Raw genomic sequence first — 20,996 nt, 5'->3', positions numbered from 1 at the left:
GGATGGGGTATTGGGAAGGAATTGCTCCCTCGAGGATGGGGAGCAGCTGGAATGGAATTCCCAGAGCAGCTGTGGCTGCCCCTGGTTCCCTGGAAGTGTCCAAGGCCAGGCTGGATAGGGCTTGGAGCAGCCTGGGATAGGGAAAGGTGTCCCTGCCCATGGCAGGGGTGGCACTGGATGAGCTTTCAGGTCCCTCCAGCCCCAATCATTCCAGAATTCCATGATAATTCTGGCTTCAACCTGATCAGCATTACTTTAGGGCAGCATGATTTAAGGTTCGATACCTCAGACAGAGCCACCACCCAAGTTACAAAAACAAATCATCTGCGATTCCTAATACGTTTGGAAAAAAAAAAGAAGAAAAAAACCAGGCAGAAATGCGTTGACAGAATTTCCTTCAGAACCTCTGCTACATGAAAATGAACACCAAAGCTTTTAATTTAGCTGAGATTTCACTCCGAAGAGAAAGACGTACAATTTGTTCAGGACGAGTTGACAGATGGGAAAATTAAGTCCTCCGTTATTGTTCCATTTGCTGGATGCAAAAAATACTTAACACTTGCAGAGGGCTTGGAGGATGGGAAGAGCTCTGAAATATCAGCTGTCTGGACAAAAATTAGAGACAGAAGTGTCTGGGGCCGATCCTGGGAGATGCCACATGCTTCCAGCTACTCCAGAAATCAGCTTTTTCCTGAGCATTCCTCAGCCATCTCCCTGTGGGGAAGCAAAGGAATAAATGGGTGAATTTAGTATTAGACCTAAAAAGCAGAATTACACAAGATCCTTTCAGTTTGATGTCTCCACCCAGCAAACTCTTTCAAAACAGTAAGTTCTCTCTTTCAGTCAAATTTTCCTTTTTTTTATTTTTTCAAGTTGGAAGCCTTTAGCTAAAATATCTTTCTTTTCTCTGCTAATAAAGAAAGTCTGTTCGCACTGTTTTTCCCTTTCCCATTGAAGATGTCCTGCAGTTTTCCCCCATCTGGGGACCCGAATTCTTTAAAATGATACCAAGAAATAATTGGCACCTCTCGGCCAAATCGCTGCGGAGCGACGGCGCGGCCGGTCCCGCGCTCACATCTGGGCTGTCTCCAGCGATGAATTATGGATTAATGGCACAGACTGGGGCAGACTGGAGGCCGAATTCCCTTCTGGGAAGCAGGGTTATGATGGAGCTGTGGTACCAGGGATGTTCCCATACGCCACAGTCAAAACCAGCTACAAAATGATGGCCAGGAAGGGGGTTTGAAACAAAAAACCACCCAACCCGCAGCAATATCAATTATTCCGTGCATCACCTCGTGGTTTAAAGCCCTGGGTCTGGTTTGAGGTGCTCCGAGCCGAGGACAGCCCGTGCTCAGGACGCCGTGTTCCAATACAAACAGAGGGAATTGCTGGTGGTTAATTGGAGCTGTTCCTCTTTATCAGCCAGGCAGGCACAGCCCGTTCGTTCTGCTCCCCTGGCGGCCGGGGAGGGGCCTCTTATCGGCCCTGCAGCTTCACAGAGGCTTGGGAAAAGCCACGTTCCTGGTGGCCAGCACCTCTCCTGAGGAGCTACCCGTCCAGGAAAACTCCAGGGATGGGGAAGGACTGGATACAGCCAGGGTTATTCCCTTGCTGATGTCCTGCATTTAGAGTTCGTCCCAAACCTTTAGGTTTTGCAGAAGGGATCATGGAATCATTACGGCTGGAAAATCCCTCCGAGACCGAGTCCAATCGCCAACCCAGCCCTGCCAAGCCGCCACTAAACCGCGCCCCCAAGTGCCGCGTGTGCGCAGCGGTACCCTAGAGGGACAGTGGCTCAGCAGGATGCCGGGTTGCCATCGTTCCCTCGGGATCCATCCCAGGAGCACATCGGCCTTGCCTGGCTCGGAAGGAAAGTCTCACTGAAGGTAACAAGGAGCACTTGAGGGCTCAACCCTCAATCCAGCCACCTCCAGCTTCCTTTAGGTGAAACCCCACTTGCGCTTTTAGCCTTTTTCCTGTTCTTTCAACCATTTCTTTGCCCATGGACATTTCCTTTGAGGGGAAATAAAAAAGAAAATCCCCAATTTAAACCCAGCCTATTGTTTTCACGGAACTGAGCTGCAGCAGGACCTCAGAACGTGGTTGTGATTTGCCACATCTGTTATTTTTATGCATTGTTTTCGTGCCAAGAGTTGCATGAAAGGTGTTATATAACCCCTCCGTATCACAGAATCCGGCACGTTGCCACAGTCAGGAGCCCACGTGAGCATTTCAGCCACAATCCTGCCCGGGGGTTTTATGTTTCTGAACATCTTTTAGCCCAGCCAGGCAGAGACATGAAGATCAAGTGCAGCTGTGGTTTCCTCCTTTCACAAGCAGACTCTGCTGTTGTTTCCTGATGGACAAGTTGATGGAATCATGGAATCATGGAGCTGTTTGAATTGGAGGGATCTTAAGGATCATCCCATTCCATGGGCAGGGACACCTTCCCCTATCCCAGGCTGCTCCAAGCCCCAGTGTCCAACCTGGCCTTGGACACTCCCAGCGATCCAAGGGCAGCCACAGCTGCTCTGGGAATTCCACCCCAGCCACTCCCCACCCTCCCAGGAAGCAATTCCTTCCCAACATCCCATCTAAATCTTCTCTCAGGAGGTTTCACACTCTCCAGTTATTCTGCAAGGTCCTTGGAATCTTCATGAGGATTCGCAAAGTTCCGTGAGATTTGGTTGCCTTCTAGACCAGCAGAGGATACAGAAAATGGTGATGGTTGGACTCTGGGATTTTGGAGTTCTGTTCCAACCTTGATGATTCTGTCAGGTGTTCACCTCAGAAGTTTGGCAAAAGGGTTCTCCACTTCCAGCATTTTCTGGCACAAGCTCAGCTAATAAAGCAAATCCAGTGGGCAGGAACCTTCAGAGGCTCGTGGGTTCTCCTTCTGAACATCTTCCAGTTCTGATCACTCACAGTCTTCACTGCGTTGATGTAAATCAACTCAAAGATGGTCTAAAGCCAACACAGGTGCATCATCTTCCATGTCTCCTACCTGTAATGTTCTGCCTTCCTCCTACAGGTTAGACCCTCCCAACGTGGCCCTTCCACCTCCCTGTGACCAAAATCCCAAATCTCAAAGGCACAGGATGTGCCAAAAATTGAGCCAGCAGGGCAGAAGACTGGCCCGGCTGAATGAGGAGCTTTCACTGGAATTAAAGGGGGGAAAAAAGCATTTATGACCTTGGAAGATGGGGCAGGGAACTCGGGAAGAGTGCAAGGATCTTGTTGGGTCACGTCGAGAGAAGCGAGGAAGGTGGAAGCTCAGCTGGAGCTCGATCACTGTTGTGAACGACAATAAAAAGCGTTGTTATAGATCACACCAACAGCGAGAGGGCCAAGGAAAATCTCCCTCCTCGACTGGATGCGGAGGGAATGCTCCCAAGGGTGAGGGAAAGGCTGAGGGGCTTCACTGCCTTCTTTGCCTCAGGCTTCAGCAGAAGGACCTGGTGTCCTTCCCAACCAGTCGCTGGGCTGGGAGACAGGAATGGGGAGAACAGACCTGGAATCCGGGAGGAGTCAGTCAGGGACCTGCTGAGCCACTCATCAGTCTGTGGATGGATGGGATTCATCCAGAGGCTCTGGGGGAGCTCCCCAAGCCCCTCTCCATCGTCTGTGCTCAGCCCTGGCTCACAGGGAGGTCGCAGCCAATGGAGGTGCCAGGGTGGCACTCACCCACAGGAAGGGCCAGGAGGAGGATCTGGGGAATTCCAGGCCTGTCAGCCTGACCTCGGTACCAGGGAAGGAACACGGGGAAGAATTTCTGCATGGAAAGGGTTGTGCCCCAAATGATGCACATCGGGTTGAAGCAAGAATTATCATGGAATCACAGAATGGTTGGGGTTGGAAGAGACCTCCAAGTTCATCCCATTCCACTCCTGCCATGGGCAGGGACACTTTCTGCTGTCCCAGGCTGCTCCAACCCAGCCTTGGACACTGTGAGGGATCCAGGGGCAGCCACAGCTTCTCTGGGAATTCCATCTCAGCCCCTCCCCACACTCCCAGCGGGGAATTCCTTCCCAGTATCCCATCTGTCCCTGCCCTCTGGCAGCAGGAAGCCATTCCCTGTGTCCTGTCCCTCCATGCCGTGTCCCCAGTCCCTCTCCAGCTCTCCCGGAGCCCCTTTAGGCCCTGGAAGGGGCTCTAAGATATTCCCAGAACCTTCCCTTCTCCAGGTGAACATTCCCAGCTCTCCCAGCCTGTCTGAAGAACCCTGCAGGGGAGACTCATCCACCTGGGAGCAGGGACAAGCGGGAGTTTGGTTGTGGCAGAGCTTTGCTGTGCAAGGAGCAGATTTCCTGGGACACACTCCACAGTTCTGCCACAGGTGAGACACCGAGAATTTTGGAAATTTCCAGCCTGGCACTGCTTTGAATGAAAGGCTCCATCTCGTTCTCCTGGGTCAGATATTCTGCGTGCAGTTTCTAATTTGGACCACAGCTCTGGAAAACTTGATTAGAGCTGTGAAAACGGAATTTTTATTAGGGAGAGCGGAGCTCTTGCCAAGGTTTATTTTTCAAGGGAGTAAGACCTAATCCTAGAAGTAGTTCCAGGGCTGTGCTAGTCTGGATGCCCTTGCACTGGTTTATGGCAATTACGCAGCCAGAGCTGGACGCACCGGTGATGTTTGCTTTGGACAAGTTGCTGCAGATGGTAACCAGCTCCAACTGTACTCCTCAACGTGGAGCAGGCATCACTGGAAATCCATTTTCTCCCAGGTTTCTCCTTTTTTCCCCCCCTTTTCTCTTTCATTTTTGCACAATAAGCATGTTCCCAAATCCATCCTACCTGAAAACAACAAAGCATTTGAAGTGGGGAGCAGAGTAACGGCCCCGTGTTCAGACATAATCCCCACACAGACACATCTGCCAGCTTCCAAAGCCCAAATTCCCGCAAAATCCAGCAAAACCCCCCCGTTCAGGTGGATACCTTCCAGGGAATAGCACATCGGTTTCCTCCAGGGAGCCCACAAAGGTTATGGCGTGGAGTGACCCTCTGGAGGGAGCTTTCCGTCCGCGCCGGGTCCAGGCTGAGCGAAGCCATAAATCCAGGAATGTGTGGGAAAAGAGCAAATTAAAACATGCTAGACTTGGCAGGGCCCTTTGTGAGCGAAGAGCTTGGGGAAGGTGACATTAATGGCCCTACCAGCTGCAGGCTGCTCTCAGTCCCGGAGCCAGGGGAGCACAAGGAGCACCACAGGATTCCCAAAAAAGTGCTCCTGTCCTCTCCCAAAAGGGTTTTCCTTGGGGGCAAGAGTTCTGCAGCACTTCCCGCCTGTGCCAGGGGATCAGGGAGGGAATTCTGCCCCTCACCTGGAGGAGTGTCCGGTGTCCTGGGACAAGAGGGACGTGGAGCTCCTGGAGCAAGCCCAGTGGGTGACTGCAAAGATGGGGGGGACTGGAGCATCCCCCTTATGAGGACAGGATGAGGGAGATGGAGCTGCTCAGCCTGGAGCAGAGAGCTCCAAAATAACATCAAATATCAGATCTCCAAAATGAGAAGATCTGAACAATCCCTCCAAAACGAGCAGATCCCACAACTTCATTAAGAGTCAGAAAGGAGATCAAAGGCAAGGATTGTCAGCTTTTAAGGGGGAAAAAAAACCTGGGAAAATGTGGTTTAAGTTTCCAAGAGAGCCACGGAGTTCACTTTGTGAAAATAAAAGTGGTTCTGTAAGCACGGCAGAGCCGCCCTGCGCACTCCTTTCTCTCACCACACAGCAACACACAAAAAGTCGTGTTTGCACCCAAAATTCAATCAATTTAATCCAACCCACATCTCCTCACACGTGGACACGCCTGTTCACACACACCTCCTTGCTGTCCTGTTCAGACTTGTCCCTAAAACACTGGATTCCCACCCAAAGGACACCAGCCAGAAGCATCACTTCTCAAATTCAATGGGTTTCCCCAAAAAAATGGAGATAAGGCAGGAGGAACCTCCAGCCAGGCAAGGACTAAACACACCCCTTGTCCCCAGCCAGAGCCTAAAATAGCTGGGATTTTTCCCAAGAAAGAGCTTTTTGGGTTTGCGGGCAGCCAACAGCTCATGGCACATTTTGGTCACCACTGAACCCTCCAGGTCCACGTCAGCCCCCTGGACAAACACATCCATGGTGGGCAGCTCCAGGGAATCTGCCAGCATCCCTGTGTCACCACGGCATCATCCCCAAAGGGCCACAGCAGTGCTGGGACTGGGAAAAAGCAACTGGGACTCCCAAAGTCTGGGAGAGGAGAAGGATCCCGAGCGGGTGGTGCAGAATGTTTGGGAGAGGACACCCTGGGAAGGTGATGGGGCAAATCCCGCCGGAATGCATTCCCGGGGGCCAAGAGGATGGTGGCTGGGAACAGACAGTGCAGCTTCCCCGGGAACAAATCGTTCCTGGAGGCCCTCTGGGATGAAAGGGGAAATCAGGGGGTTTATTTACCTTGGCTTCAGCAAGGCTTTTGGCACAGCTTCCATCGGATCCTCGTGGCCAAACCGGTGAGCTAGGGAGCGGATTGGGAACGAGCAGGAGAAGAACTGGCCAGGCTGCCGGGCTGTGGCCAGGGCACAAAGTCCAGCTGGCACCCAGGGAGCAGTGCCATCCCTCAGGATCAATACTGTCCTTACTGGCCACCCGGCTGATGGGACACCGGGACTGGGAAGAGCAGTCGGTGCTGGCGAGGACGGGACCATTCAGAGGGACTGGGACAGGCTGGAGAAGGGACAGGGACCTGGGGAGGGCAGATGGCGCGTCCTGCCCCAGGCTGGGATCAGCCCACGCGCCAGGAGCCGCCTGTGCTTCCCCTCCGGCTCAGCCTCGCGTTCCCGAGGGGCACTTTTGGCAGTTTCCATGGAAGTAGCACAAAACCTCCGTTCAAACCCGGACAAACTCCGGAGAGGAGCGCTGAGCTGAGCGACGCTGCGACCGCCACCTCCTGGCGTCTGCATGGAATCGGGGATTGGGGTGGGAAGGACCTTACAGAGCATCCAGTGCCACCCCTGCCATGGGCGGGGACACCTTCCGCTACCCCAGGCTGCTCCAAGCCCCGTCCAGCCTGGCCTTGGACACTCCCAGGGATCCAGGGGCAGCCACAGCTTCTCTGGGCACCCTGTGCCAGGGCCTCACACCCTCACAGGGAGCAATTCCTTCCCAGTACCCCATCTAAAACTCATCGCACAGGGAACAGCAGAGGTTTGGCACATTCCCACCCAATCCCATCCATTCCCACCCCCTGCCTAAACCTGGCACTTGGCATCGCTGCTGGAGACCCTCCTGAGCGCATCCCCGGTCCCAAACCACCCACAGCCTGGGGAATCCCCTCCTGCGAGGAAAGCCCCTGCAGTTCGATCCCAGCACCCGCGTGACGGCCCAAAGCACTTCCCGAAGGGAGAAAATCGCTCCTGGGATTTTTCCGGGGGGGTCTCTGGTGTCTGCAGCCCCCGAAGTGGGAGCTGCTCTGCAGAGGGGACTTCCAGCTCGGGCCATGTGGCAGCAGGACCCGTTCTGTCACCGAGAGCCACCGCGTCTGCTCCCAGCAACTGAGAGGGAAGCAGCATATGGGGACAAGCCCTGGCCAGGCTGGAGGTCTGTGAGCAGCTCCTCGGAGCTGCTCTGCCACTGGCCTGAAAGAGCAACTCCATCAGCTACAGCGAGCAGACCTTCTGCTTCCCCCAATTCTAAATTCATCACAGGCTCAAACACAGACACTCCAGGCTTCTTCCTGCTTTAATTATTTAAAAATCCTGACTCTGGCTGTTTATTTTCAGGGGCTATTATCGCGTTCAACTATTTTGAGCCTAAAAAAAAAAAAGAATAAAATATTTGAAGCCTTTCCCTCACTCTGACGGTGAAGTTTAATTCACTCTAATTATTTCATATTACTTAGACTGTAATAGTTTCATAATTTCTAGTATATTAAGCACTTAATACGTTGTGTCATTTCAAGTCGCATATTAAATTCTGCAAAGCACATTTTAATGAGCGCTAAGTAGTGGGGAAATATTAATACAATGCAATGGTTCATTTTTGTGCCCGCGTGGGGAAGCACCACCGGGGCAGGTGGGCACAGCAGGGGCTGGATGAATTGTGGGCTGGAGAGGCACCCAGGCCAGCTCCTCTGGGCCACCTCCGTGCGGTGCCAGCAACGACCCAGAGAGGCACAGCGGAAAATGCAAAGGAAAAGCTTCAGCTCCTCCTCTACAAACTCCAAAAAAGCCCAACAGTTTCATTCCCTCAAGTGAGCACCTCTCAGCTTGCAGACCCTTCATCCACCTCCCTGGGTCTCACATCCCCTCCGTGTCCCGGCAAGAGGATCCTTCCCCTGCGCTCACGTGCACGGAGGTGCCCCCAGCCCTGCAGCTCCCATTCGGGATGGTGTCACACACAGGACGTCTCGTGCAGGATGTCTGTGTTCGAAGGAGAGAATCCCAGAATGGCTTGGAAGAGACCCTAAGGCTCCTCTCATTCCGCCACCTGCCATAGGCAGGGAACCTTCCACTGTCCCAGGGTGCTCCAAGCCCCGTCCAACCTGGCCTGGAACATTTCAGGGACAGGGCAAAGAAGCCTTGAGAACTTTCTCTGAGACTCACAAAAACAAGAACCCACAAACCTCATCTGGGTTTCCGCCCCAAGGGTTTTTTAACCTTCATCCCACCCAACCGTGTCCACCTGCCCTGGCTGGGAAGGGCTTCCTCACCCTCGGGCGGTGGGTGGAGGATGCTGCTCCTCCTGCTCCTGCATCCCGAGGTCGGGAATTGGAGGGAGAAGGGGGCAGCTGCACCTCCGGCTGCGCCCACGCGGTGGCGGCCCAGGCCGCGGAACGGCCTAATGAGCCCAGGAACTAATTACCGGCAGCTCCTGCTCTGCGGAGCTCCCGGGGCCGGCTCACACCGCAGCGGCCCCGCGATGGGCAGCGCGCAGCCCCCGGGGCATCTCCTCAGCCACCCTCTGCCCCGGTCCCGGTTCCCGGGATACCGCCGATCCCCGGGACGCTCCCTGGCCCCGCATCCCTTCCCCGCCGGGGCCCCGCGGTGCCCGGTGCCTCCCTCCCGCGGCTCCCGGCGCGTCTCCCGCCGGCTACCTCCCACCCCCGGAGCTTCCCAGGGCCTCGGTGCAGCCTCACCCCGCCCCGGTCCCGGTCCCCGGTCCCGATCCCGGCCCCGCTGCGGAGCCAGGTTAATTCTGGGCTAAGAACGGGTATTTCGGGCTAATAGGTGTGCGCGCACCTCCGCGCCCGCTCTCCGAGCTCATTAATGTAATACCTTCATGTGTGAAACGAGCATATAAATGGGCATTAATGAGCTCCGGCGGCGGCGGGGAGGAGGGGAGGAGCGGGCAGCCCGGCGGGGGAGCGGGCAGCACCCCCGGCTCAGCCCCGGTACCGGGGGCAGCCGTGCGAGCCCCTCCCGCCGCCTGCCCGGCCGGGGACCCCCGAGCCCCGGGCCAGCCCCACGCACCAGGCGTCTTCTTAAAGTCTGTTTTTATTAAAGAACCGAAATCACGTACAGAGGGGGCTGTCCCCAGAGCGGGCGAGCGTTGTTCGGCCTCCGGAGTCGCGGGCCGCCCGTTAAAGTGCCGTTACATCCAGAATTTACCGGGAGCGGGGAAGGAGGGGGCCCGGGAGAGGGGGGATCAATATACATCATAAATAAATAAAAATCCGACAAATACTGTACCAAGAGAATCACAGTACATTTATATCCATTGCACATCGCCACTTTTGTTTCCAGTCTGGACAAGGGTGGAAGAAGCGGACACACAGGGAGGGAGGGGGAGGCGGAGCGGGGGGGCCGGGAGGGCCCGGCTGCCCCCCGGCCGGCCCGGGGCCGCCCCCCGCCGTATTGCCAGTCCGAGGAAAGCCCGGGCTCCGAGTCCTCTATGTACAAGTGTCTCCTCGTGGAAATGGCTTGTGTGGGCTCTGCCCGCATGGCTTCGGGGGTGGGGGGCCGAGGGGGGCTCACTGGGGCAGCAGCGGCGGCTTGAAGGAGCAGTTCCCCGTGCAGTGCCGCGGGGTCAGCATTTTGCAGGAGAAGTGATGCAGCGCGTCGTGAGCCTCTGCAAGGGACCGAGCCGTCACCCCCGGGGCCCCCCTCAGACCTCTGTGCCCCCCCAGTGCTCCCCCGGTACCTTTCAACTTCTGCTGGATGGCGTAGCGCGCTTTCCGCTCCTGGTCCAGCTCGTTGCACAGCGTGTCTGGGATGGGGGAGCGTCACGGCCCCGTCGGGGATGCGCCCGCCCCGAGGGCACCCGAAACGGGAGGGAAACGGGGGGAGATGGGCGAAAGGCCGGGCACGGCTCCCCGGCGTGCCAGGTAAGTAATTTTACAGCTCGGGATTTAGTTTAGCCCGTGCGGAAGTGACTGCGAGAGGGAAGGTTCGTTCTCTGCCCTGTCACGGTGCCTCGCAGCCGTTTGCGGGGCAGCTCGAAATCCCGAGAGGAATTGGAGGGCAAGAAAAGATACAGAGTAGAACAAAACAAAAAAAAACCCCAACAAACCAAAACAAACAAAAAAACCCCCCAAAATAAACAAAAAAAAACCTATCCAAGCGAACAAAAAAGCAGAAATAAATAAAATAAAAATTTTTAAAAGGAATAAAAGAGGAGAAAAGGAAACTAAAAAAATAGAAGTACTAATGGGCTCGGCCTTACCTCGGACGATCTGCAGCTGCTGCACCATCTCTTCCCGGTACGCCAGCTCCCGCTTCATCTGGTCCTGGAAGTTATCTGTGGGCCGGGGGGTCAGCACCGCGTCCGGTGCGGGGCCCGCTCCCCGGCCGGGGCGGGGCGTGGGCAGGGGACGGGGCACCGGTACCTTTCAGGCTCTGGAAGTCCCTCTCCAGCTTTTTCCTCAGCTCCATTTGCTCCAGGACCAGTTTTTGTAACTCATCTGTTTAAAAATACACGGCGGGGTTGAGGGGAGCCCGCACTTTTCCATCTGGAGGCGGCTCGGCGCGGCGCTAATCGCATTACGTTACATTAATCACAGGAGTTAATCACTCTGCACAAAACACAAATACCTTGAGCCGCGGGGAGAGGCCGGGGGGTGCCACAAACCCCCCCCGCCCCGTCGGGCCGCCGAGCCCCGCACCCCTCGCCCCGCTCCGGGCCGCGGCCCGCCTCACCTCGGGCCAAGTTCTCGATGTCCTTTTCCCACGAGCTGCGGTCCCGGTGACATCCATGGCGAGCCCTTCCTCGCCTGCGGGAGGCCAGAGCGCCGTCAGCCCCGCCGGGGGTTCCGCGCACCGCGCATGGCCCGCGGAGGGGCCGCGCATCGCCCCGCGGAGCGGTGCTTACCTCTGTCGGTATTTACAGGGCTGGGATGAGAGACATTCCTTTGGTCCTGATAGGATTTTCTGGTCTCTAAATCCTCTGCCGCGGAGTGATTGTCTTCTTTATCTTGCTCTTAAAGTTAATAAACCGATTTTCAGCCATAAGCAATGAAAGTATGGTCCTGATATATCCTTAATTACATAATTACGGACAAAGCCCTCGTTAAAACCTTCTTAGCGGGCATCCTAATCGCTTTGCTGTTGGAAAGCAGCTTGTGGGCAGGAGCTTGGCTGCGCCAGCCCATCCCCGCCGCACCGGCCGCGGCCCCGGCGGCATCCCCGGGCCCGGAGCGGCCCCGGCCCCGTTCCCCCCCGGAACCCGTTTGTTTCGCTTTTCTCCCGAAAGCCCCCAAACGAAAGCGGCCCTTCGGGTCCCCTCCCCGGGGTTGAGCCGCCCCCGGGGCCGCGCCCTCGGTGCGCAGCGGCCGCCCGGCCCCGGCCCGCGTTACCCTTCGCCTCGGGGGTGCAGAGGAAGGCGGCGGGGGCTCCCAGGGAGGCTGCGGGCTTCAGCGGCTGCAGGTGCTCCCCCCTCTCCGGCGCGAACACCTACAAAAGAGCGAGTCAGGACCGCGGGCGGCCCCGCGGGGACCCCAGAGGGCAGATCCCCCCCGGCCCCGCACCTCGTAGGCGCCGCTGCTGCCGCTCCGCTCGGGGCTGCCGTCGGGGGCCTGGCCGCCCTCCTGCGCTCCCGCCTCGCCCGTCTTCTCCTCGGGCCCGTCGGCGCCGGCGGGCGGCGGCGGCTCCTCGGGCCCGGCCAGCAGCCGCGGCGGCGGCGGCTCCCGGCCCTCGGCGGGGGCCACGGCGGGGACGGCGGCGGCTTCCTCCTCCTCGTCCTCCGGGAAGCGGTTGGACTCCACGTCCACCTCGGGCTCCTCGCCGTGTCCCCCCCGGGGGACAGCGAGCGGTAGCTGGAGCTGCCCTCGCTGAGGAAGTCCGGCGAGAGGTAGCCGGGCCGCGGGGGCCCGCGCCGCCGAACGCCTCGCGGGTGGCCGTAGAGCTTGGCGATGCTCTCGGCGTCCTTCACCACGGGGCGGAAGGCGGACAGGTAACTGCCCTTCCTGGGCAGCGGCAGCGGGGCGAGCAGCGCCTCGTCCCCGGAGCGCTCCTCCTCGCCCGCCGCCCGCGACAGGGCGCTGGGGCAGCGCTCGCCCTCCGCGCCCGCGCCCTCCTGGGGGTGGCGCTGCTCCGGCCGCTGCCCGAGGGCTCCGAGCCCTCCAGCTCCCCGTGCCGCCCCGCCACCCCGCCGGCTCGGCCGCCGCCGCCGCCGCCGCTGCCGCCGCCGCCACCACCACGGCGGTGGCGGCCGCCTTGGCCGGGCTCTGCGCGGGGTAGGGCGGCACGGGCAGGCTGCCGGCGGCCGGCCAGAACACGGGAACGAGGGGTAGACGCCGGTGTCCTTGGCGGCGCCGGGCTGGTGGGGCGGCTGGGCCGGCTGGTGCGGGTGGGGGTGCGGGGGCCCCCAGAACATACCGGGGGGCAGCGCGCCGCCCTTGCCCGCCTCGCCGCCCCCCGCGCCGCCCAGCGCCTCCTCCTGCTTCTTGGGACACAGTCCGAACGCGGCGGCGGGGAAGCCGTAGGGATGGGGGAAGAGCGGCGGCGGCAGCTTCTGCAGCATCCCGAAGCCCTTGCTGGGCACCGGGATCACCGGGTAGCTGCGCACCGCGCCCGCCCCGCTGTGCGCGCCCGCGGCCCCGCCGTGCGCCGCCGCCAGCCCCAGCGCGCCGCGCTCGCCCGCCGCCTCCTGCCCGCTGCACCGGAGGCTCTTGTGCGCCGGGGCGAGCTCGGGGCCGGCGGGCGGCGGCGGGTGCAGGGCGGCCTTGGCGGCGGGGGAGCCGGCCCCGGGCCCGCCGGCGGCCGCCCCTTGCAGGGAGAAGGTCCGCTTGCGGGTGCCGCCGTTGAACATGGCCTTGACATCCTCCCAGGCGTGCGACAGCTCCTCCGTGGCCGTCTTGTCGCTGAGCTTGAGGTGGCGGCGCCAGGAGTTGAAGTTGGCGGCGTCGGGCTGGGTGTACTTGGAGTCCGGGGTGCGGTGGGAGTGGAAGATGAACTTGTTGGGCGAGAAGTACATGCTGCAGTAGCTGCACTTGATGCACTTGGCGCGGGAGCTGTTGTAGCGGGCCGGGATGAAGCTGCCCCGGGAGCCCCAGGCGCACTCGTGCACCACGTCGAAGGCGAAGTTCTCGGGCAGCTTGGGCGGCTTGTGCTCGCCCAGGAAGGACTTGCAGAGCCGCTCCGCCTCCCTCTTGGTGATCATGCCGCAGCGGCGGGAGGAGATGGGCATGGCCCCGGCCCGCCGCAGGATCTCCAGCTGCACCGGCGTGCACTGCACGCAGGTGATGCCCAGGGCCACCCGCCGGTTGTGGATCTCATTGTAGCTGTAGTTCTTGAGCAGCGTGTTGGAGATCTGCGCCAGGCAGAGCCGCTCCTGCCCGTCGATGACCAGGGACACGATGGGCACGCCGTACAGGGAGGTCTCACCCACTTGGTTGGGCTTGAGGGTATTGGAGCCCTGGTACGGCTGCAGCTCTTGCTTTGAATTTGGGGAGGAGCTTGCATCTCTCCCATTTCCCATCTGACTGGCGATCGCCTCCATTCCCCCCCCAAACGCCCCTGCAAAACAAAATCGGGGAAAGGCGCAGGTTAGAGGCGCTCCCGGGGCCCCGCCGCCGCTCCCGGCCCGCCGCTCCCGGGGCCCGCTCCGCGGCCCGGCCGATCCCCGCCGCGCGGCCCAGCCGCTCCTCGTTCGGCGCCACCGGCCCCGACCGGGAGCCCCTCGGGCGCTGCCGCAGGACCCTCCCCGACCGGAGGGGTCTGGCGGGGCCGGAGCGCATCCCCCGCGCCGCGGCCGCCGGTACCGAGCGCCGCCGCATCCGCCCGCCGGGCGCGGCCCCGCGTCTGAGCGGCCCCGGGAGCCCGGGGCAAGGGCATCCTGGGGGGGTCACCACCTCCGCTTCCTCCCTCGCCGAGTCCCCGGGAGGTGCCGCGTCCCTTCCCTTTGTGCCGGCTCGCCGGGCCGTGCCGTGCCGGTTTGCGGCGGGCTCCGGGCGGCTCCAACGAAACGCGCCGGAGGATGCGGCCAGGGCGTCCCGGGGGCCCGAGCCCCGGGCCGGAGCGGGCGGGCCCAAACTTGGCGCTCGGTGCCCGCGGGCGGAGCGGGGCGGCGGGCGCGGTGGCCCGGAGCCCCTTTGTCGTGTCCCCGGCAGGCGATTAGGCGCGGGCGGATTAGGGGCCGGGGCGGGCAGCACCCGCCGCACGTAGCAGAAGGGCAGCAGCGAGCCAGGCAAATTGGCTTAGCTGGGAAGGTTCCCGGTGCTTAAGCCGCTTCCGTGGTAATTACACAAAATAACGGGGAGCGACTCCCGAAAACGCGCCCCGCTTTCCGCCCCCCCCCCCACCTCATCCCCATCCCCTCCTCCGCCGCCCGCTCGCACTCACCGCGCCGCGGAGCCCGGCTGGACGTGCAGGCTCTGCTCGGGACTAGGGGCCGCAGCCCGGAGCCGGGGCCGCCATCGGCCGGGGGGGCCCGTCCGCACCGAGCCCGTTCCCGGGGCAGCCGAAGCTGCGGGGCGCGGGGCGGGCGGGCAGCGGGCGCGCCCTTCACCGACGCCTCGGGGCCGCCGCCCGCCCCGCCGCCGCCGCGTCCGCCCGGGCGAGATGCAACAAGAGCGAGTGACCAGCCGCGCCACCGAGGGAGGATCCGGATCCGTACTTGGAGACGCTGCACATTGATCCGGTGACAGCTAAAATAACGGGAAGACACACCCACTTAGCACCAGCATATTTACATTAACGGCCTCCGGGACCCCGCCGCCGTCAATCACCGATGCGCTCCAGTCAATCACGGCGCGGCTTTAAGGCACGGCGGAACGGGGAGGGAGCGGGAGGGGGGGGGGGGGGAGGGCGTGGGGGCCGCCACCGAGCGGGGACCCGCCCGGGCTGCCCGAGGTAAGAACGGGGATCAGCCCCGCGCCGCACCTGCGTGGGGCTCCGCGCCCCCGTGTCCCCCCCCCGCGCCCGCCTCCCGCGGTGCCGCCATCCCGGGGGGAGCGATGCCCGTTGAAAGTTTGCGTGGGGAGCGGGCGGTAACGAAAAGAGGAGCCCGGGGGGAGCGGCGGAGGGACCCCATCGAAATCGGGGATGCGCTGCTACCGCGCATCCCTCTCGCAGCCGGGATGCGCGCTCCGGTGCGGGGCGCGGGTGCGGGAGCGGTACCGGGGCCGAGGGGGGGGACATTGGGCGGCAACGAAATCGCCGGGAGGAGAGGGCGGAGGGGGGCGAGCTCGTGTTTTTCGTTCCCCACGGGGGCTCACGCCACACCGGCAGGACCGGCCGACACCGGGGCGGTTTAGGGGACCCGGCGCTCCGGTGTCCGCCGGTTCTGCCAGCGTGGCGGGGGCCTCTAGCCGCATCCCTGCCCGGGTTGGGTTCCCGCATGCGGCGCTCGTCACGGCCACGTTAATTAAACTGTAATTAATCATCGCGTCCGGCCGCGATCGGCGTAATTACACTGATCACACAGAAGTTAATAACGGCGCGGATAGCCCCCAGCTATCACTTTTGTGTTTGCCCCCGCGCCTTCCTTCCCCGCCATCACCAGCGGCACCGGGAGGATGCGGCGGAGCCGCCGCAGAGCGAAGCGCGGGTGCGGAGCCACCCTTCTCCTTCGCGGCTGAACCGAGCCCCGGCCGCGCTCCCACGCGGGACAGCGGCCGCGGCTCCCCCCGGGCCGCCCCGTCGGGGGGGACGCGGACCGGGTGCTGCCGGCCGGGCCTTGCGGCGCGGCCTTCCCGCAATGATCGCAACCCGAGCCGGTAATTATTCCTCGCCTTTTAATTATTTATCCTCCCCAGCCCTCGCTCCTCGAGCCATACGGAGGTAGGAGCGCGGTGAGACGCTCCCGCGCCGGGTCGAGCCCCGCTGTCCGGCTCGCCACCGCGTTCCGGGTGTTCCCACGGCGTTCGACACCCGCAGAGCTGCGGAAGCGGCTGCGAGGCCACGCCGGGCTGCGAGGCACCGGGAGCGGGCGGCCGCGCGGACCGAGCCGGTACCGCGAGGAGAGGGGGGGCTCCGGGAGGATGCGGCTCTGCCCCGATCCCCTCCGCCGTGCCCGGGCTGTGCCGCTGCCCCGGTGCCCGCAGAACTCGGCCGGAGCCCGGAGCGGCGGAGGCGACCCCCGGCTCGCCCCGACGGCGGCGCGGAGCCCCGGGGCGGGGAACAGCCCGGGCCCTACCCCGGCCCCGCCGCCCCGGCCGCGCTCCCCGCCGGCGCCCCACTCCTCGCAGTCGCCGTATCTTTTAACAGTTGAATTGACTGCAGTTTTTGTCAGTTAATTAGGTTTAATTTACATAATTAGTACAGTATAAAGAGTATTGGGGATAATCAGGAGGTACGTCTCGCTTACTGTGTAAACACGGATTCGGAATTAAAAATCAGATGTAATTAAGGCGTGTGCGCGCGGCTTTTAATTGTAATGAATTTCTAATTAACGCTCAACGATCGCCGCACGCGAGAGCCGGGACGTTTGCGGGCGCCGCCGCCCCCCAAACCGGGGACCCCGCCGGGGACAACCCCGGGGCCGGGGGGCGCGGAGGGGCCGCGGCCGGCGGGGAGGGCGCTGCGCCCCGACGGGACCCCTCACCCTTCCCCGTTCCCCGGGCCGGTGCCGCTGGCAGCCGAAGCCGGTGGATAATTTAGGTTAAAACTTAGGGAGCCGTGTCACGGGTGTATAAATAAATAATCACGCGTGGCGGGCGCGGAAGGCCCCGCGCTCCTGGAGGGCTGAGCCGAGATTGCCACATAAATCACGGCGGTCTAATTCAGTGGAAGTTTAATAAACGCCTCCTATTGGAAATGAATGTTCCCCATTTAACAGTTGTATCAGCACCATATAAAACCATGACCCCAATAAATTTAATTTTAGAGGCCGATCAATCCGGGCTTCTCTCCATCGATCCGCGGCGGCTCTGCACCTCCGCAGCCTCTTCCGCGGCCCTGCCCGCCGAGGCGGGGGAAGGAGCGTTTCGATTAGACTCTTTATTAGGAAAAGATTGCTCCGAGAGGCCTGAAAATTAAACGGTGACATTTTAATTACTGGACATTGACAAAGGGAGCGGGCGGCGGCTCTCTGCAGGCCGGGCACACTCCGCCTGACCCGGCTGCTGAGCCCCCGCGGGGCGGGGGAAGCACCGGGACCGTGCGGGGCTCCTGCCCTGCGATCCCCGGGGAGCCTGGGGGTTCCTCTCGGTGCGCCCCGGGATCCCTTCCTAGAGCTGGGCACACCTGACCAAAACCCCGATGCACCTTCTCTGTGTGCCCCGGCTCTCCCACCGTGCACCCCCTTTTTCTACGGCCACCACCTCTCCCACCATGACCACTCCCTTGGCCCCTCACACTCTGCATACCCACAACACAACCCCCGGCTCTCCCCAGTTTGCCTCAGGCCCCTCTCTGTCCAACCCTCGCAGCTGCTGCCACCTTGTCCCCTGCCCCTCGCCTCTCTGGCCACCCAAACCCTCCCCGCACCATCCCTGCGGCTCAAAACCTTCCCGATTTCCCTGGGCCGGAGCGGCCGTGCGGCTGCAGAGGAACGCGGCGTGCGGGATCGATAGACACGACTTTATTGAGCAGGTTAAACCAAACACCTTCGCAGGGATGGAGCGGGACGAGCCGAGGGCAGCAATTCCCTCCGCCTGTGCCGTGCCGGGCCAGCCGGGCACCCTCCGGGATGGACCCGCACTCACCTGCGTGTGGGCCTGGCCGCTCTGCCTCGGCTGCGGGGAAGTTTTCCTCCTCCTGCCCATAAAAGCCCCAGACATCCATTTGCCATTAAACACCTCCCGGGCTCCCCGGCTCTGACAAACCTTGAACTTGCACCGCGGGCCCGGCGCCGGCAGCAGCCGCAGCGGGGGACCGGGGGGCGGCCGCCGCTCCAGGAGGCAGGAAGGCTCAATCCATAAATCCTGTCCTGAGCGCACACGTGTGGTTTATGGACGTACCCTCTGCTGAAGGTAACGCAGCCCCGGGTCAGCGCAGCTCCTCGGCAGCCGCGCCGGCTGCAGCTTCCCGACGGGAAAGGCACAGGATCACAGACTCGCTGTGGCTGCTTTGAGTTAGGAGAGACCTTAAAGCTCCTCTCGTTCCAACCCCACCTCCATGGGCAGGGACACCTTCCACTAGAGCAGCTTGCACAACCTTTTTTTATTCGATGTGACCAAATACTGTAATCGGAGATTTTTAAATTTCCTTTTCCCCGTTAGGTTTTCCCAGTCCAGGCTGGCAGTGCAGTGCTGGTGGGCTGGGGGAGCTTCAGGGGATCCTGAAGTTCAGGGGATGCCCCCCATCGCTCCAGATTTCTGCCCCACGGTGCCTGTGAGCCCCCCGGGAATGCTGAAGATGAGTTATCCTAAAATACCGGTTACGTTCAGGATCTCAGCATCATTCAGTGGGCTCCAGCTCCTCCCCAGGAGAGCCCCTCTGCCCCCAGGCCTGGCTGTCACCACAGGGACGTCGCTGCCACCCAGCTGCAGCACCCAGGGCTCGGGCTGGTCCCTACCTGGTTCCCCCGGGCAGAGTCACCCATAAACACCCTGCCAGGGCTGCAGAGGGGCACCCTCCGGAGAGCCTGAGGGGCCACAGCTGGATCCTCTGCAGGACCTTGGGACAGCTGGGATGTGTTTGTTCCCTGATGGACCGGCCCGTGGCAGCTGGGCAAGGACGGGTCCCCCGCGGGTGTCCCCGAGTTTATCTCTGTGTTTATCTCTGCGGGTGCCACGTCCCAACGGCAGCGCGGCACGGAGCTGTCTCCAAGAAGCTGAGCAGCCTGGGGGCCCCTGGAGCACCCTGGAGATGGGATTTGCTGCTCCTGTTCCCTGCCCAAAGAGGCCGTTCTGTGTGTGTGCCCTGGGCCCCCGGGAGCAGCCGCCGACAGCCCCCGCAGAGCGGAGCCACGACCGGGAACGGTCCCTGACCTGCCTCCGCCCTCCTGTCCCTCCCCAGCCGAGGCTGCGGCTCCCGGGGGAGGCCCAGGAGCAGCTCCTGTGGGATGTGACGGCTCCTGGATTGTCCTGCCCGGGGGCAGCGCTGGGCAGAGGGAGCACAGCGGGAGCCACGAAGCCGAGCGAGGCCAGTGCCCGCTGCGGTGGCATCGCCCCCTCCTCGCCCCCAGCCAAAGCCCGTCTGGCACCACGGAGCAGCTTCTCCCGTAGATCTCCCAGAGCCTTCGCTCTCCACCAGCGGATTTTGCTCCCTGCAGGAGTTTTTTTCATTCCAGCAAAGCCCCAAATTCCCAGGTTTTGCTTCATATGTTGCCCACACTCTCCCTGCACCACCACCTCCCGTGGTGCATCCCTTTCCTATGGATGCCTCCAGGTGAACTTTCCCTGCAGGACCACGCAGCTCCGGGAGACAGGAAAACACACACGCCCTTCCCAGCTTCAATCCTCCCGTTTGCTTTTCCTCTCGGGTATCCGAGGGATCAGATGAAGCTCCCGAGAGCTGCTTCTGGTGATTGCTCCGCTATTAACGCGATCGCATTGCCGGCGTTAAGCCGAGGGACAGGCACAGGTAAAGGACCCCTCGCAGCTCTGGCCTTTCAGGCTGTTCTTTGGAAAACAAAGACGCTTTGCCTTTGGAATGCTGACAGCGGGATGGGTTTGGCCCCGGGATAAGAGAAACAAAATATTTGCCAATTCTGTGCTGAGTTTAAAGGCAAAATTCCACGGGCTCTTCTCACAGGAGCTTTGCCTGGCAATGGGAAATGTGGGAAATGTTGGAAGTTTTGGCATAGATGGGACATAATCCGTTTTTCCCACATCCATATTCCCATGGGAATCATCCCATGAGGTTATAGGAGGGGAGACAGGGAGGTGAGACTGGTGTGGGGCTGCTGGGGGAGCCCTAAATGAGCTGCTGGGATGAGGAGTGGGATTGGGGCGGGGGGGGGGGTCACTCTGCATCTGTAGGATCCTCTGCTGAGTTACAGCGTTCATTACACACCCCTGATGCCATCTTCCGAGCAGGACTCAGCTGTAGGGTGGAACATTGCTGCATGTCCTGCAACCTTTCCAGCCAAGAAATGCCCCGATTCAGAGCCTGAAACATTGCAGCAGGAAAGAGGAGAGAGGGAAAGCGTCCCCAGGCCGCCCCAGCTCCGGGTCAGCTCCTGCCTGCATGGAGAGCAGCACTGCTGAGCCCCTTCGCAGCACCCAGCACTTCCAGCCCTGCCTGGAAAATCTCCCTGGGGGTTCATTCCCCTCCCTGGAGATTTTGGGGGCAGGATGGCGTTGCGCATAAGGCAGAGCCCGGGGCATGTTTCCTGTCTTGGCCACCTCAAAGTCATCTTTGAGTGCACTGAGGCAGGATTTCCTCGGCCCCAAAGCAGCCCGGGGGCTGCACCCCAGGGGATCCCTTCAGGCAGGTTTGGGGGTCCCTGCACTGTTGAGGTGCACCATGCCGGGCTCACCTGGATCCCACAAGCCTGGGCTGGGCACAGACCTTGCTGTGGGTGCGGGCACCCAGCAGAGCTAAACCCTGGCCCAATTTACTGCACTGCCCCTTGCCCTCACCTGTGCCCCTCCGTGCTGATGGGTGGTGGCAGGAATTGGGGTCCACACCTCCCGTGGGGACAAACCACCCCCAGACCCCATATCCAAGCAGGAGGTGGTGGTTTGGGA

General features: G+C 61.2%; 1 protein-coding gene and 1 long non-coding RNA gene across 2 annotated transcripts; both read right to left on the bottom strand.

Annotated features, from left to right (window-relative positions):
• Window positions 1-420: 420 nt before the first annotated feature.
• Window positions 421-6,905, bottom strand: LOC109143415. The gene is made up of 3 exons (XR_002043555.1): window positions 6,440-6,905; window positions 4,942-5,041; window positions 421-714 (listed from the first exon to the last, which is right to left on the bottom strand). It is a non-coding gene; the product is annotated as an uncharacterized LOC109143415 (long non-coding RNA).
• Window positions 6,906-9,459: 2,554 nt separating this feature from the next.
• On the bottom strand, window positions 9,460-15,803 carry SKOR1 (SKI family transcriptional corepressor 1). The gene is given in 15 exon segments (XM_039557790.1): window positions 9,460-10,051; window positions 10,124-10,189; window positions 10,646-10,720; window positions 10,809-10,883; window positions 11,119-11,155; window positions 11,158-11,192; window positions 11,291-11,398; window positions 11,775-11,871; window positions 11,946-12,199; window positions 12,202-12,493; window positions 12,537-12,694; window positions 12,697-13,935; window positions 14,271-14,508; window positions 14,804-15,065; window positions 15,475-15,803. Coding segments are annotated over 15 exon segments (3,363 nt in total). The 3' UTR covers window positions 9,460-9,953.
• Window positions 15,804-20,996: the final 5,193 nt, after the last annotated feature.

The sequence above is a fragment of the Corvus cornix genome, chromosome 10 (assembly GCF_000738735.6).
Source record: "Corvus cornix cornix isolate S_Up_H32 chromosome 10, ASM73873v5, whole genome shotgun sequence".
In the NCBI taxonomy this organism is placed as follows: Eukaryota; Metazoa; Chordata; class Aves; order Passeriformes; family Corvidae; genus Corvus; species Corvus cornix.
The sequence above is the reverse complement of the archived record's forward strand: the minus strand, read 5'-3'. Positions and strand labels throughout refer to the sequence as shown.